We start from the raw sequence: 16,709 nt of genomic DNA on the forward strand, positions 1-16,709 counted from the left end.
TATTTTATCGGATATTCGAATTTCTACTCACCTGGCGGAAGCGCCAGAACGCAGCGCACGCTAGGCTCGCCTTCGTATCCTTCCGGACAGGTACAGATTGGAATGTGATTTTGCACTGTGCACCTAGCGAGCTCGCCGCAAGCACCGGGACAGGGATTCTTACATCTCTGATTGATGCATGCCGCGGTGTTGAAGCATTCCGAATTATCGGTGCACTCCGGTCTGCAGTTAGGAGGACGACCGATGTAGTTTTGCAAGCAGGAGCACGCCGGGTACAAGCCTACTACTTTGCACTGCGAGTTGGGACCGCATGGATTGGGTGAGCACGGATCTCCCTCTCCCTTTGGCAACGGCGATGTGGTGCTGATCTTGGCACAATGCACGAAGGGATCGCCAGAGTAGCCGCTGGCGCAGCTACAGATGGGATTATGGTTCACCGTGAGACAATTCGTGTTCTGTCCGCAGGAACCGGGACACGGATCCGCGCATTTGTTGTGGATGCACGCCTTATTCTGCGAACACTCGGAGCTAACGATGCATCCTGGTCGACAGGTCGGCGGGACGCCAGAGAATCCTGGCTGACATAGGCATACTGCATGTCCGTTTTGAACTCGGCAATTGCTGTTCGGTCCGCATGGTGACGGATCGCATGGATCGATCGGTGATGGTAACGGCGTCGCGATATTGACGATGGTGCAGCCGTTTACCGGGTCGCCAGTATAACCCGGTAGACAGGAGCACATCGGGGCGTGATTGATCACCCGACACGTGGCATCTTGACCGCAGGTATTGATACATGGATTGATGCACTTGTTATTCAGACAAGCTTTGCTGCGATCGCAGTCGGTATTGGTCACGCATTCGGGTCTGCAGGCAATATATGGATCGCCGAAATACTGCGGTAAACACGTGCAAGACCCGACGCCGTTCCGTTCGTTGCACACGGCGTTAGCGCCACATGGTGATGGATTACAGGGTGTACGTGGTTGTTCCGTTGTAATGGGTGCTGCGTGTAAATAATTAATTATGAATTGTATTAAAATAAATAGATAATTATTAGTAAGGATGGATTATATATCATGTATATTGCTGTGACATATAATATTTCACAAAGTGATCCAAGATATGTGTGTGCCAGAGAAACATACCTTCCACAATAGGTGTACATTCTGTGAATGGATTGCCAGTGTAACCATCGTTACAGATGCAGACGGGATTGTGTTTTACGACATTGCAATATGTGTTTACGCCGCATGAGCCTGGGCACAGATCCACGCATTGTTCGTTCTGGCACGCCAGGTTTCCGGGACACCCTTCATTTATGACACACTCGGGGCGACAATTTGGCGCCCGGCCCACATAATTCGGCAAACACGAGCATGCCGGGAAACCATCGATTACCCGACACTGCGAATTCGGTCCACACGGCGAGGGAACGCAAGGATTGCCGCTTGGTCTTGGTGCTGGCGTTACTTCCACTACAATCGCATATCGATGGATCAAAATGATTATGTAAAAATTATAAAAAAATACATAAAAGTTATATTCTTATTTTTTTCTAATTTATATCACTATTTCACAAAATAATATTTTATAACAGATTTAACATATAGTATAAAGCTTTTAGATACTCGGAATACATCGAAGATAAAATTTTTAAGACAAGATTAAAACGTTCGGGCTGCAATCTGATTCAGATAAACTTTACAACGAGACTTACCTTCTTTAACGCATCCGAAGAACGGATCTCCGCTATAACCGATTGTACAAATACAGACTGGATTATGATTGATCACTCGACAATCTGTATTTACGCCGCAAGTGCCTAGGCATGGATCCTTGCATCTCTGATTGATACATGCCGTGTTCGGGCTGCAATCTGTGCTAACTACGCATTCTGGTCGACAGGATGGTGGACTACCGATGTAATTAGGTTGGCAGGAGCACACTGCGTGATTATCGATAACACGGCAATTGCTATATGGTCCGCAGGGAGATGGTTGACACATATCACCTGATACTGGAGGCTCTATAAGAAATGAACCACATTAATAAGATAATTAAATATGTCATTCGAGTTAGAGTTTCTCATAAATCTATAAAGATTAAGAATTAAGGTACCGAGTAATGACTTTTTATTAGCATTTCATTAGATATTATAGATAATAATGCAATAAATTAGATGCTAATATGTATATATACTTATAGATGCATATGTCTAATGTTTTCACTCTTTTTTGAGAAACTCTAGCTCGAGCACTTGTTCATTACAATAGAAATGTCAAAAAAAGTAAATATACTTATTGGTACGTGGCAAGACGTAAGCGGGTCTCCGGTGTAACCGTAGAGGCAGCTACAGGATGGCTGATGATTATAAACTTGACATTGCGCGTTGATTCCACACGCTCCAATACAGGGATCCTTGCACTTGTTATTAATGCAAGCCTTCGTGTGAGCGCAATCCGAGTTCTGCACGCATTCTGGTCTACAGCCCTCATATGGATCACCGGTATAATCGGGCAAACAGGTACAAGAGCCCACGCCATTACGCTCTTTACACACGGCGTTTGCACCGCACGGCGAAGGATCGCACGGCAATTGCGCTGGGAAAACGGCTATAAAGCGAAAAGATATTCAAAGTATGCAGATTACAATAAATAAATCGAGCATCAAACTTTAAAAATGGCTAAAATCTCTTACCTTTGGCACAGCCTGAGAAAGGATCACCTTCGTAGCCTTCGTAACATTGACATATAGGTCGATGATTCTGCACCGTACAATTCGTGTTGAAACCGCATGATCCACCGCACGGATCCAGACATTTCTTCTGAATACAAGCCAAAGAACTAATGCAATCTTGGTCGATCACACACTCCGGTCTGCAATTCGGTGGTGCTCCGAACATACCGCTGATGCACGTGCATATAGGATGATCCTCTTGAACTCGACAATCAGCGTTGGGTCCGCAAGGTGATGGCAAACAAGGATTAACAGTCGTCGGCGGTAATGGTTCTGAAAAAAATACGCTATGTTAAATATGTTTCGAAAATCTTTTTCACATATTTAATATAATTTGATATAATAAGATTACTCATTTAATTCATAACAAAATTTGTAATAAAAATTAAATCTTATATAAAAATTTTATATAAATATAATTTTATATAATTTTATATAAATATAATTTTACATAATTTTTTATGAATATAATATATATAATTATAATATGAGATCTTCTCATGCCATATATTTGAAAAGCGAAAAAAATCAACATGTTTTAGTTATTAATTGAATATTATTTGCTTTTTTGTCGCTATTAATTAACAACATATGAACAATCTGTATTTATTTTTTATTCAATAGATTAATTACTAAAATTTGCTAACGTAATGTATTACCTTCTTTAGCGCAATGCGTGAATGGATCGCCAATATACTGACGAGGACAACTACAGATAGGATTGTGATTGATGACTTGGCAATCGGCATTCAAGCCGCACAATCCCGGGCATGGATCATTACACTTTTGATTAATACAAGCCAGATGAGCCGGACATTCAGTGCTGACGAGACACTCTGGACGACAATGCGGCGGGGTACCCTGATAACCCGGACTACAGGAGCAAACTGCACGATCGTTCATCACACGACAAATACTATGCGGACCACATGGCGATGGCATACACGGATTCTGATCTGGTACCACTGTAAAAATTACAGCCAGGTCAGATCAATACATACTTCTTCCTACATTATTTTATTATTTTATTTTATTCTTACGGTTAATATAAATTTATCATACAATTTTGATCGTATATGCACTTTAAAGTAAAATATTTGGTAACATAGAGATGTAAAAAAAATTTTAAATATCATAACTAATTAAATAAATATTAATTTGATACTTTTTTTGACATATAAATTAACATAGTATATTTATATATATTAAATAAAAAACAAAGCGAATATACAAAGTATATTGAGAATGCATAAATAAACTGAAAAATGTCTACATACAAGGTTTCTCCACTTTGCAGGCTCTGAATGGATCACCGGTGTATCCCGGCAAGCAAGAACACATTGGAAGGTGATTGACAACTTCGCAGTGCGCATTCGCACCGCACACGCCTGGACATGGATCTCTGCAATGTTGATTGAAGCAAGCCAGATGACTCTCGCAATCTTGATTAATAATACACTCGGCTTCGCAACCGTCCATATAAGGATTGCCAACAAATGGCGGTATGCATGTGCATTTAGCTATACCGTCAACCGCCGTGCAAATGGCGTTTTTGCCGCAAGGTGAGAGCAAACAAGGATCATATGGTTCTGCCGGTCGAGCTACATATAACAATTAATTCGATTATTACAATCGATTATATTAAGGTAAATATAGAAGATTATAAAATATTTTTGCTATAAATGGATACGATATTACTATAAAATTGAAAAATTTAAAAGGAAGATATATATTTAAGAAAGATTTAAAATATACACAGCTTAAAAAAATAAAATGAAACTTGTCAAGAATTTATATTCTATAAAGATAAAATTTGTTTATGAAAATTTAAAAGAATGCATTGAATATACAAAATTACAATTTTCAATTTTTTATATTTGCTAAAGCCTCTTTCTGATCGATATTATTAAATCGCTCGAGATTTATTTCTATATTATTATTATTATCTATATGGTATATAAATTTATGATATAATTTTAATTGTATATAACATCATAAAATAGATTTGACAGTATAGAGATGTAGAAAAATTATTAAATATCATGTAATTAATTGTAAATATATATCTGACTTTTTTATGTCATATAAATTGACGTGATATTACATATAAAAAATAAGAAACAAAGCGAATATGAATGAAACGGTAATGATTACCTCCGCAACTCTTGTATGGATTTCCAATCATGAGATCCGGACAGTAACAAGGTGGTACTCTTGTGCTATTGCATCTCGCTCCAAAACCGCACGGATTAAATTCGCATTGATCGGCTTTCGGCACGCATCCTCGAATAGTGTTCGGGCTTTCGATATATCCAGGTAGACAGGTACACTTCGCGAAGCCATTCTCCAATACAGAACAGCGAGTATTGGGGCCACATGGAGAAGGATCGCAGGAAGTGCTAGGAAGTGTGCATGGAGAATGCGGCGGATTTCCTTCGTATCCTGGTAGGCAGAAGCATTTCACTTGTCCGTTAACCACTCGGCAGCCCGAGTTAGCACCGCAAGGATCGCCATCGCATTGATCGCCTTCAGGAACTAGATACATCACATAATCGATTTGTTAGAGAAATATTTCATAATTCATTGTATTAAAGAAATATTTATTTTTACATTTCGCAATAATATTTCTTGGCATGATAAATTATTTATACATTTATAAACTGGAGTATACATAAATAAAATTGTTATAATATTCTGTAAAATTTTATACATACTGCATTGCTCGAAGGGGCTTCCTGTTAGACCTTTTGGACAGAAACAGACGGGGTTTCCATTATCATTCTCGCACAACGCATTCAAACCGCAAGGATTTGGAACGCAAGGATCGGAAATCGGTATCTCCTGACAACCAATATGAGGGTTTCCTTGATATCCTGGAAGACACGTGCACTGCGCCTCATGGTTATTAGAGATGCACTTTGTGTTTTCTCCGCAGTCAAACTCGACGCAAGGATTGATACACTGTCTATTGAGCCGATCGCAATATTTATTCGGAGGACAGTCTTCATTATATTGGCAAATATTTTTGGCTTCTTCTACTAAAATGATAAAATACATAATTTTAATATCAATTTATTATTATATTATTTATTTATTTTCTATATCTTCAAAACTTACGCAAGTCGCAATAGGAGAATCCATTTCCGTGATAGCCTTCTTCACAACTGCAGTCTGCTCCATGATTCGTGTTAATACAAACAGCATGTTCCGCGCAAGGATTTCGAACTAGACACGGCTCCTGACAAGTATGTCCGATGCACGCCTCTGTCAGCGGACAATCCCTGTTGCTAGTGCAACCCGCTAGAGAAAGAGTGAGAAAGCCCATGTAGCCCCAGAAAGTGTAGTGCACGCGAATTGTAGAAATGGAAAAAGTTTTCTTTGCGCAGCTTGTGTGTGACTTTTTCTTTTTTTTTATTGCATTAACTTTTCTGGTACATGTGCAAAAGTATGCGTATTAGGAGAAGAATATTCTCCTAAATAAAAGAAAGACATGAATATCTCGAAGAGATCGCATTCGTCGCGATTATGCACGACATTTAATAGTAATAGTATTATTAAAAAAATATTCTGTGCTTTTTTAAAAGAAAGAAGAATCTTATGTATATAATTTGCAAAATATATACGTGAAATATGCATATGTACAGTACATACATATTTACAAATCTTTCGATAGCTATAAATGGAAAGAAAATTAGATGCATCCAAACAGAATGTTGATGCTCGTACAAACCTTTGACACATGTGTTTGTTGACAGATCGCACTGCATACCGGGTGGACAGTAAGGACACTCCGCTTCATTGCTGACTTCTAAAATAATTAAACAATATAAAATAAATATAAAGTAAATATTAAGTAAATATTAAGTAATATAAAATATAAAATGATGATTTCTTTCACAAATAAATACATGTAAAATTATTTGACTTAATCATGAATTTTACCTTTGACACAGACCGGCCTATGGTATTGGACATGACAAGCTTCGACGAAGTCGCATGGATTGCCCAAGTTGCAAGGATTCACGCATTGTTGATTCACGCAAGCCAATTGGACGGGACAGTCGTTATGTGTCGTGCATTTCACATCTAACGGAACAAATGTACATTAAATGCAGAAATTAGTGTCATGAGCGAGACGAGAGCATCGTCCCATTAATACGTCCCAAATCTATTTGACCTAATCTTTAACCACTATGTCTTGGTACATTCTATCAAAAAAAAAAAAAAAAAAAACGGTAGCTATAACATTTTACGTAGGTCTATCACATAGGCATTGCGCCAGTGCAATACATAAACATGAACAAGAACAATGTACTTTTTTTATGAGATATATATATATAATGATATTTGCGTTATGTGTCAAATATAAGAGCGCAACTAAGAGAGACATTGATGCGTCTATCTTCAAGTAAAATTTTCTTTCGTGATTACATTCTATATTATTTACAATAACATTGATCTTGTGATAAGAATTTCTTTATATGCAAGTGGATAATGTGCATAAAAGACGATTTGCCCAGAGCATAGATGAAAGATGCAATTTATTACATGTTAAATAGCGCTGTAAAACACAGGAATTCGTGCAAAAGCGTGTTAACATACATAATCATGCAAAGAGCGCTAATGCAGCAGTCCTCGTCTGCATTTGGAAAGACAGTGTTTGACTGTCTGTTGACAATTTTCGGCACGGCCGAAATCATATGGGATATAGGTGTTCGATTTACGCGTCGCCCTTATGATATATCGATGGTATTGCCTCATTCATTACACAAATGAGCCATTTCATGAAACCGACCGATCATTCGGCAAGCAATGTTTATATTCTCCAGAATTGGTTGCTTCCAATTTTTATCTGGATACAATAATAATGGGCTCACATTGGAGGAAGCTTGTAGAGAAGATCGGTGTGACAAATACACATAAAATAATACCACAATTACAAAACTCCCAACGAGAAAAATCTTTACCTGGGAGTATGCTACAATTAGACGTACTCTGCTCTGATTCTAAGCACACAGGTCGATGATTCAGAACGTCGCATAAGACGTTCTCTGGGCATGGATTACTGGCCTTACACGGATTCTGGCATAGACGATCTACGCAAATCTCGCATTCTGTACAATCCGTATCCAAGTTGCACGTCATCTCTGTTTTATTCCAAGCAATTTCAGGCGTGGTGGATTGTTCTGTAGAATATTGCATTGTCGCATATTGTTCTATTGTAGAATATTCCGTTGGTATGTGCTTCTCAGACGTATATTGTTCCGTCGAATATTGTTCTGTAGATGTTTCAAATGTAGTAAGATTCTCTACAGTGGAATATTCTTCTGTAGAATATTCAGTTGTACTTTGTGGTACTGTAGTAAAAGATTGCGTAGATGGGATGGGCTGTTCTTTTGTAGTAAAATGTTCTTCTGTAGGATATTCAAGAGTACTGTATCCAGTAGTAGAAATCTGTTCTGTAGATTGTTCAGTAGGTTGTTCTGTGGGCTGCTTTGATGTTTCAAACTGTTCTGTAATAAAATGTTCTTCTGTGCTATAACGTTCCGTAATGGAAGTCGGTTCTGTTGACTTTTCAATCATAGTATACTGCTTCAAAGTAGTAGTTTCTTCCGTAGGTTGCTGTGATGTTTTAAGCTGTTCCGTAGTAGAATATTCTTCCATAAAATATTCAGAAGTATATTGTTCCGTAGTTGAAACCTGTTCTGTAGGTTGTGCAAATGTAGTGTGTTCTGTAATCTGTTCTGATGTTGTAATCTGTTCTGTAGTGGAATGTTCTCTTGTGCTGTGTTCCGATGTATCGTAACGTTCTGTAGTGGAAATATATTCTGTGAATCCTTCGTTGTATTGTTTCGAAGTAGTGTATTGTTCCGTAGGTTGCTGCGATGTTGTAAATTCTATTGTAGAATATCGCTCTGTATCGTATTCCGGAGTGCTATATTGCTCTGTAGTCGAGATCTGCTCAGTAGGTTGTGCAAATGTAGTGTACTGTTTCGTAATCTGTTCTGATGTCGTAAAATGTTCTGTAAAACGTTCTTCGGTGGTATGTTCCGACGTGCCATGTTCGGTAGTAGAAATATATTTTGTAGATTCCTCGGCATATTGTGTCGTAGTAGAATATTGTTCTGTAGATTGTTGCGATGTCTCGAGTAATTTTATCGTGGAATATTTGTCTGTAGAAAATTCAGTGGTATATTTTTCAGTAGTAAAAAACGTAGGCTGTTCAGACGTCGTGTATTGTTTCAAAGTGGTGTATTGTTCTGTAGGTTGTTGTGATGTTTCAAACTGTCTTGTAGAGTATCCTTCTGTAAATTGAGATGTAGTGTATTGTTCAGTGATAGATTGATTTATTGTAGAAATATCAGTGCTTTTCTGAATATTATCAGTAGTTGACTCGCTTGTCGTAGATATAGGAGACTCAGATGTAATTATTGATAATGGAGTGGTATCTTTTACATAAGACTCAGTCGTATGTAGTGATTCAGTTTCAGTGCTCAATTCTTGTGTAGCTTCATTGGCAGGTTCAATATTTATTGTAGATGTTTCAGGGTATTCTAGGAGATTCGGAGAGGATACCGTATGATCTGTTTCCATAGAAAGCATCGTAGTACTCATCATGCTAGTTGTATTTTCCATATATGGCTCAGTAATTTTTTCTAATGGTTTTACTGTTAATTCTTTAGATTCTATAGTGGTAAGATATGGTATCGTAGCTATTGAAGTTTTTTCAACATCTACATTAGGAACTTCTGTAGTAGGAACCATAGTTACATTTTCAGGAACTTCTGTAAGGCTGCTTACTTCCATCGATTTAGAAATTGTTGTTGTTTCAATATCCTGATCAGAAATCGTGGTATTAATAGTATCGGTACGATTAAATGCAAATGGAAAAGTTACAGTCGGAATAGTAGTTGTTTCTAATGTTTCGGTTGTTGTAAAATTTTTCTCATAATCAGATTCAAATTCACTTATTGTTGCTGCAGTTATGGTAGACAAAGATACATTTTCTGTAATAATTTCTTCTGTAGGTGGAATAAGAGAAGTTGTTGTCGATTCAATTCCAGAAGTCATCGTACCTGCTCTGGTATATTCTGTAGTAGTTTCAATAAAATCAGTACTTTCGAATATTGAAGTGGTAAAACGACTAGATGTAACGTTCTCTAAAATATCAACGTTTGTTGTTGCAGTTAAAGTATCGTTTAAAATATTAACTTCGGTTGCGTTCAATGTTGAAGATACACTTGTCGTATATTCCGAAAACTCGGTAACGATTTCTGTCGATGCAACTGTTGTATCTGATACACTTATCATTTCGGTGGTAACATTTTCTAACAAATTTTCAGTAATTTCAGTTAAAGGAACTGTATTTTCTTCCGTTTGTGCAACGATTGTATCTGTGGTGGAAATAGGAGGTGTTGTCGACGGAATATTAATACTTGTTGTTGTTTGTAATGTGGTACGAATGGTTTCGGAAGATGTGTAATCTGAATCTATAGAACGTAATGTTGTTATGCCACTATATAAACAATGTTTGTCGTTAGGATCGCAACTGCAAATAGGCCTGTGCGCTTCAACCCGACATTGAACTGCCAATTGACATTCGTTGATACAGGGATCAACGCAGGAACTTTCGACGCAGGCTTCTACGTCACTGCAGTCATCATCAGACTCGCAAACTGGCTTAGGCATGGGGTGAAGAACTGCTGCGGATATAATATAACGTAAACATAATAACTGATAAAGTGGTAAAAAATTGAAATCGAGAAGCGACTTTAATTAGGCTACGCTACAGATCAGTTTATTTCAATTACTACAAATTAAGAGTTAGCATGCTCGCATCGTAATAAGTAAGCTGATTATAAGAAACATTATATTTTAGGTCTTTACAGAGACAGATGTAACGGAAAAATCCTTCAGAGTAAATCGGCAGAGGAAATCGGCAGAGTAGAGCGGGAGTTTAAGGTATGGGAAAGAGATACTTGTATCTGTAACTCGGAACCTGAAATATGCGTCCAGACAACAAAAATATATCCATTTAAAATGCATAAAGACAATTTCTCAGTTAAAAGCAATTCCGCGAATATATTAAAATAGCCACAAACAATTGTAGAAGAAGAGAATGATAAAAAATTTTAAGCATATTTTGTTGTCTGAACGATGGAAAGACTGAAAAGTAGCAATTGTATGTCTCGTGTAAGGCCAGGCAATGTAAAGACGTGATAAAACGGCTAATGACAAGACTCAGACTAGTTTCTGAGAAATGGTGTTTACCTTTCATGCATCCGTATTTAGTATCTGGCACAAAGCCGGGGGGACAGAACTTGCAGATAGGCTTGTGCTCCTCCACGTAACAGGGGGCATCAGCCGGACAGGTGGAGTTTCTGCATGGGTCCACGCAGCGATAGTTGCGGCACGCCAAGTCTGGAGAGCAGCCACTGTCTCGCAGGCAAATGGAGAGGGAGGGATTGCAGTTTTTGGTGCAAATGCACACGGGACGGTGGTCCAGGACATCGCAGGTTTTATCGGCCGGACACGGTCTTTTGTTTCGCACGTTACAGGGATTCTGACATTTCCCGTTGACGCACGCGGCGTTCGACGGGCAATCGAAGTCCCTCGAGCAGGTGAGCGTGTCAGGGGCACAGGTCAATTCCCCGATTTCGTTGACCACGAAGCCGTATTTGCAAACGCACGTAGGTTTACGATTCCGCACCTGACACCTCTTGTTGACCTCGCAGGTATACCGATAACTCAAACATGGATCGCGACACTCGCCTGTCTGGGAGTGGCAGGAGAGACTCTCCGGACAGTCGTGATCGGAGGAACAACCGATGCTCGGCGTAGGTTTAGGATTGAGCGTATCGCATTTAGAATCTGGATGGCAGGCCGTATGGGGCATGCCGATATAGCACTGCGGGCACGAGCAACGCGGCTTGTGCAGAACCACTCGACACAGAGCATTGATCCCACAGGCACCGCGTAGCGCGCACGGGTCCAGACATTGTAGATTTATGCAGGCTTTTTCATTGGGGCACTCTAAGTCGCTGGTGCATTCGCGCTCTATTGTCACACAATAGTGGTGTAGTTGAACGGTGTAGAGTCAGTCGTGGTGGGTCGTGGGTGGGACAGGAAAAAAAAAGAAAAAAGCATTTATAAGAACTGTGAAAAGAAACTTTCTCACAAATAACATAAACCACATGCTTTGTATTTATATATGATGAAAGTAGGGTAGCTCTGTGAAGAAGTATAGAGTAAATAACAACGACTTTACACTTTATCAAAATATATCTTCTCGAAGAAATTACAACGGCAAGCAGCGATATTTACAACACAAGCCCCCACAGATTTCAGAATAGGAGGAAATAATAAAACCCGTGAATATCAGCAAATATCAAGCATGGGTATATGAGAATGTCCCTTTCGCAGTTCCCAATCTGTACTAATCCTAAAATATAGATATATATGTATACATATATATATAAATGGTGTCGATTGTAAATGTGTACCTCCTTGTATTCAAGTGGCACTATAAACGAGTACATCCTCAAGACAGATTGGATACTGAAATAAACATTCTACATATAAAGTTATGTGTGAGATATGTGTAAGGTATGTGTTTTCTTTCAATCAAAAATTATGTACAGTATGCCTTATATTGTATGTATGTATATATATATATATATATATATATATATATATGTATTTATGTATATATGTATATATGTCTTATATTGTATATATATTTATATATGTACATTTATAATGTTGTACTCTCTTTGCTGTGGATAAATATATGTAAATATCCAGTATAGCATGGCGATTGCATACTGGTCCAATCACATCTGTCTCTCAATGTTAACAATTTCACTCGATTAATACATCTATGTTTTACTAAAAAAAAATCCTACTAGACGATACATGGTTATGCTACGGACCATGTTCCTGTGATTGTCAGTATTGCTCGCTAGTCACAAATGCTGTACATAAAATTAATCAATCTGCTCGGTTAAAAAGTTAGTAATAGGCTGCATTTTCCTACCTGTTGTGCACTCGATATCGGGCGATCCGCTAGTACCTGGTGGACATCGGCAGACGAATATAGCACCGTCTCGAATGCATTCGGCATTCTTTCCGCATCCATTCGTTCGACAGTCTCCTAAATCTCTATCCGAGCTACCTGTATCAGCAAATTATTAATGACGCTGATGATCGCAGAGATAAATAATTAAATAAATATTAACTGCTGTAATATTGAAACGTATTTCTGAGATTTTGTATTATTATATTTTTCCCATTTCATATATTTAAAAAAAAATTATAAAAAGATGTAAGAGTTCCTTTATGTTTCCTCTTTCAGAGGCATCGTTACAGTTTTATTTCTTTGATTAATATATATCTTATTAAATTCTTTATCAAAATAAAAAAAATATAATACATACATGCGTGCATCGGGTCGCCTGATGGATAATTCGATGGGCAATAACACTGCGGTTGATTCTTATAAATTCGACAGGCCGCATTGACACCGCAACGAGTGTCTTTGCAAAGATCGCCATCGCAGAGGCACACCTGATGTGGATCACCCTGGCATCCCGGATCACACGTGCATTCGAAACCATTTACAGTCTCTCGGCATTTGGCATTAATACCGCAAGGTCTTCGTAAACATTCATCTCCGCCTGAAAATAATCAATATTCGTGTGTGTATATAATTATTTCACTCATGAATATAATTTTTACGCATAATAGATTTACCTTTCTTGCAATTGATCTTTGGATTGCCAAAATGTCCTGGCGGGCAGGAACACTGCGCCTTTTTGTTGATCACTCGACATTGCGCATTAAAGCCACAAACGCCATGTTGTAAGCATGGATTTGTACAGACTCCGTATTCGCTGCAATGCTTGTTCGGCTCACAATCGTTGTCGTGATGGCACTCCAGTTGATAGCACTCCTGGCTCGGCTCACCTTGGTAGCCTTCTGGGCATAAGCAGACCGCGCGATGATTCGAGACGCGGCAGAGTGCGTTTATTCCGCAGGGTGATCCATGAGCGGAACATGGATTTTCACATTGACCATTCGTGCATGATAACGACGACGGGCAGTCGGAATGAGTGCGACATCCGATCAGACACAAGCCTCCATCGCATACGTAACCCTGTATTTAATAAAAAAAAGTGTATTAATAAAAATAATTTTTTAAATGATATATATTTAATATTTTTACGATATATTTTTATCATATATTAATATAATATATAATTTTAAAAAAATGGACTTTAAAATTCTCAGAACTCACTTTTGGACAGGCGTTGTTGATGTCGCACTTGATGCGACATTTTCCACTATGACAAATCTCTCCGCAGGAACAGTCGTTCTGATTATGGCAACTGGTAGTGCAAAAACCGATCTCGTCGCACTCACACAAACCGTCGCAAGGAATCATGGTCTTGGCGCAATTGATCAATGCATTGCCGTAATAATTTGCGGGACAGTTACATTGAGCTACGTGATTTACAACGCGACAGCCGGCACACTCTCCGCACGCCTTGCCACCCTCGCATGGATCTGAATAAGAATGCAATCGATTACATCACTCGGTAATTGAGAAGTCTGATATTTTCACAATAGGCAATTTATACAAGTGCAACCATACACTTACTTCTGCATTGATTGTTGATACAAGATTCATCACTTGGACACGTATTATCGCTGCGACATCCAATGTCGCACATGCGATTGTGACATATTTGATTTGCAATGCAGTGATCATCGCTGTTACATATAGCTTTACAAATACCGCCGTCGCATCGTTCATCGCTCAAGCAATTTGCATCACTGAGAAAAATACAATTATTTAGCATCGAAACATTGCTGAAAATTTGCTCACATATTCATATGTTTCTTAGATTTCTTACCTTCTGCATGTGGAATAACAAGATCTGCCATAGCACGTTTGTCCTGGTAAACATTCGAGTTCAGACGAGCAAGAATGGAAAGCCTGCTTGCATCCGATACGAGCGTCTCCTATTAAAGGCGACGAGCACGTGCATATCTTTTCGTGGTTGACAGTAGTGCACTTGGCATTTACACCGCAAGCACCAGGCAATGAACATGGATCTGTAAAAGTAAAGAAAATAACATATACTTGTATGCCTTCTGATTATATAAAAAACATAATTTACAAAAGAGCAAAATTATAAATTCAACTAATAGCTTCTCGTTACGCAAAAGAAACTTTTTAAAAAGAATATTAATAGAGAATTCTCACCTATACATTGATTGTTTAGACACGCATAATTGTCCTGGCACTCGATGTCCGCTCGACAACCGGAAACGCATACTAGTCCTTCGCAAATCTCGCCACTCCTGCAGTCTTCGTCCCGTCTACAGAGTGATTTACAGAAACCGGAGCTGTCGCATCTCTCGTTGCTCAAGCAGTTCGCGTCGGTCGAGCACACAGATGTACACGTACCGGCTACGCAAGCCATACCCACGGCACACTCTCGATTATTCGCACAAGTTGGACCGGGTGACCTCAAGCATGCGACCTTGGCCGTCGGATTTGGTATGAAGCCTGAGGGACAGGAGCACGTGGCGCGTTGGTTGAAGACGGTGCACTTGGCGTTTGGTCCGCACGGCGTGGCTTCGCATGGATTTACGCACTTGTTGCCTGAACATGCCTCGTTCGCGTTGCAATCCTCGTCAGCGCGACAGCCGAAAGTGCACATATTATTCAGGCAAATGTGGCCCAGGAAACAATCGTTGTCCAGTCGGCAGGTTAGCAAGCAATTGCCACGAATGCATTTTTCGTTCAACGCACATTCGTCGTCGATGGTGCAAATAGGCAAACAAACGTTCTCGCGACAGGTGTTGCCTTGATTGCAGTCCCTGCTTCCTAGACAGGACACTGGCACTGCGAGCAACAATGAATAATCGTAATTTTGTAAGCAAAGTGACAAAAGATTGTTATAATGATAAATATTGAGAAATTGCATTTTATACACTTACATCTTACGCATTCCACTTCGGAATTACCGGTGAAGCCTGGTGGACAACTACATTGTTTAATGTGACTTTTCACTTTGCATTCGGCGTTTATGCCGCAGGATCCTCTCACATCGCACGGATCCAAGCATTGTCCGTTCAAGCAAACGTCAGACAAGTTGCATTCCTCGTGCGATTGGCAAGATGCTAAAATAATATTATTTTATAAATGCGGCAGAGTATCTCTTCTATTGAAGTTTGATATAAAGATTACTTTTACTCACGTCGACAAATGCCCTCGTAACAATAGGTATTGATCGAACAATCGACGTGCGACGAACAGACAACCGGTTTTGGACGGCATCCTACGCTCAGATTATTCGGATCACCTTCGTAATCGGGTCGACACTCACAACTTGCAGCATGATTACCTGCGATACAATCTGCATTTGGACCACACCGGGTACGTGAGCAAGTATCTAGAATAAGAAAGTTACATAAGACATATATATCTTTTAAATATTACATAAATATTAAGTATATTATATTTAATTATATAAAATAATATAAATTATATAAATTATATAAAATAATATAAATTATATAAATTAATTATAATAAAAAATAAGATACAATAATAACAAATAAATTGACAAACTCGATATGCATACCGGTACATTTCGGTTCGTTATTAATATTAACGCATTTGGCAGTTGGCGGACAGTCTGTGTCTTGGAGACATTCTACCGGCGGTTGACAGCCACTGTTATAAGGATCCCCGACAGTACCAGGCTGACAGTGACATTTAAAGTGTCCTCGTGAGTTTTCGCACAATGCACCTGGTGCACAAGGCGCGTTTGCACAGTAATCTATCAGTTCGCAACCATGCGTGGGTTCTCCCGTATATCCGGGTTGACATGTACAAAACTAGTGAAGAGATAAAAAAAATCGCATGTTACTACAGAGATCACAACTTTATCTCTCAA

At 39.0% G+C, this 16,709-nt stretch overlaps 1 protein-coding gene across 1 annotated transcript in view; it reads right to left on the minus strand.

Annotated features, from left to right (window-relative positions):
- LOC105250109 overlaps nt 1-16,709 on the minus strand; it is a 105,351-nt gene that overhangs the window by 44,508 nt on the left and 44,134 nt on the right. Inside the window, exons 30-52 of the mRNA XM_025414443.1 lie at nt 16,395-16,650; nt 16,008-16,202; nt 15,748-15,930; nt 15,008-15,652; nt 14,655-14,856; nt 14,399-14,574; nt 14,036-14,304; nt 13,492-13,894; nt 13,176-13,415; nt 12,776-12,913; nt 11,011-11,796; nt 6,682-6,825; nt 6,470-6,547; nt 5,857-6,039; nt 5,454-5,777; nt 4,894-5,274; nt 4,017-4,340; nt 3,399-3,704; nt 2,701-3,012; nt 2,301-2,615; nt 1,721-2,029; nt 1,149-1,478; nt 32-1,006 (exon numbers count right to left, since the gene is read on the minus strand). Of these exons, the coding sequence (XP_025270228.1) occupies nt 32-1,006; nt 1,149-1,478; nt 1,721-2,029; nt 2,301-2,615; nt 2,701-3,012; nt 3,399-3,704; nt 4,017-4,340; nt 4,894-5,274; nt 5,454-5,777; nt 5,857-6,039; nt 6,470-6,547; nt 6,682-6,825; nt 11,011-11,796; nt 12,776-12,913; nt 13,176-13,415; nt 13,492-13,894; nt 14,036-14,304; nt 14,399-14,574; nt 14,655-14,856; nt 15,008-15,652; nt 15,748-15,930; nt 16,008-16,202; nt 16,395-16,650 (7,474 nt within the window). The remainder of the gene's footprint in view (nt 1-31; nt 1,007-1,148; nt 1,479-1,720; nt 2,030-2,300; nt 2,616-2,700; nt 3,013-3,398; nt 3,705-4,016; nt 4,341-4,893; nt 5,275-5,453; nt 5,778-5,856; nt 6,040-6,469; nt 6,548-6,681; nt 6,826-11,010; nt 11,797-12,775; nt 12,914-13,175; nt 13,416-13,491; nt 13,895-14,035; nt 14,305-14,398; nt 14,575-14,654; nt 14,857-15,007; nt 15,653-15,747; nt 15,931-16,007; nt 16,203-16,394; nt 16,651-16,709) is intronic.

Source organism: Camponotus floridanus, unplaced genomic scaffold, assembly GCF_003227725.1.
Source record: "Camponotus floridanus strain SB8 unplaced genomic scaffold, Cflo_v7.5 scaffold80, whole genome shotgun sequence".
Taxonomy (NCBI): domain Eukaryota; kingdom Metazoa; phylum Arthropoda; class Insecta; order Hymenoptera; family Formicidae; genus Camponotus; species Camponotus floridanus.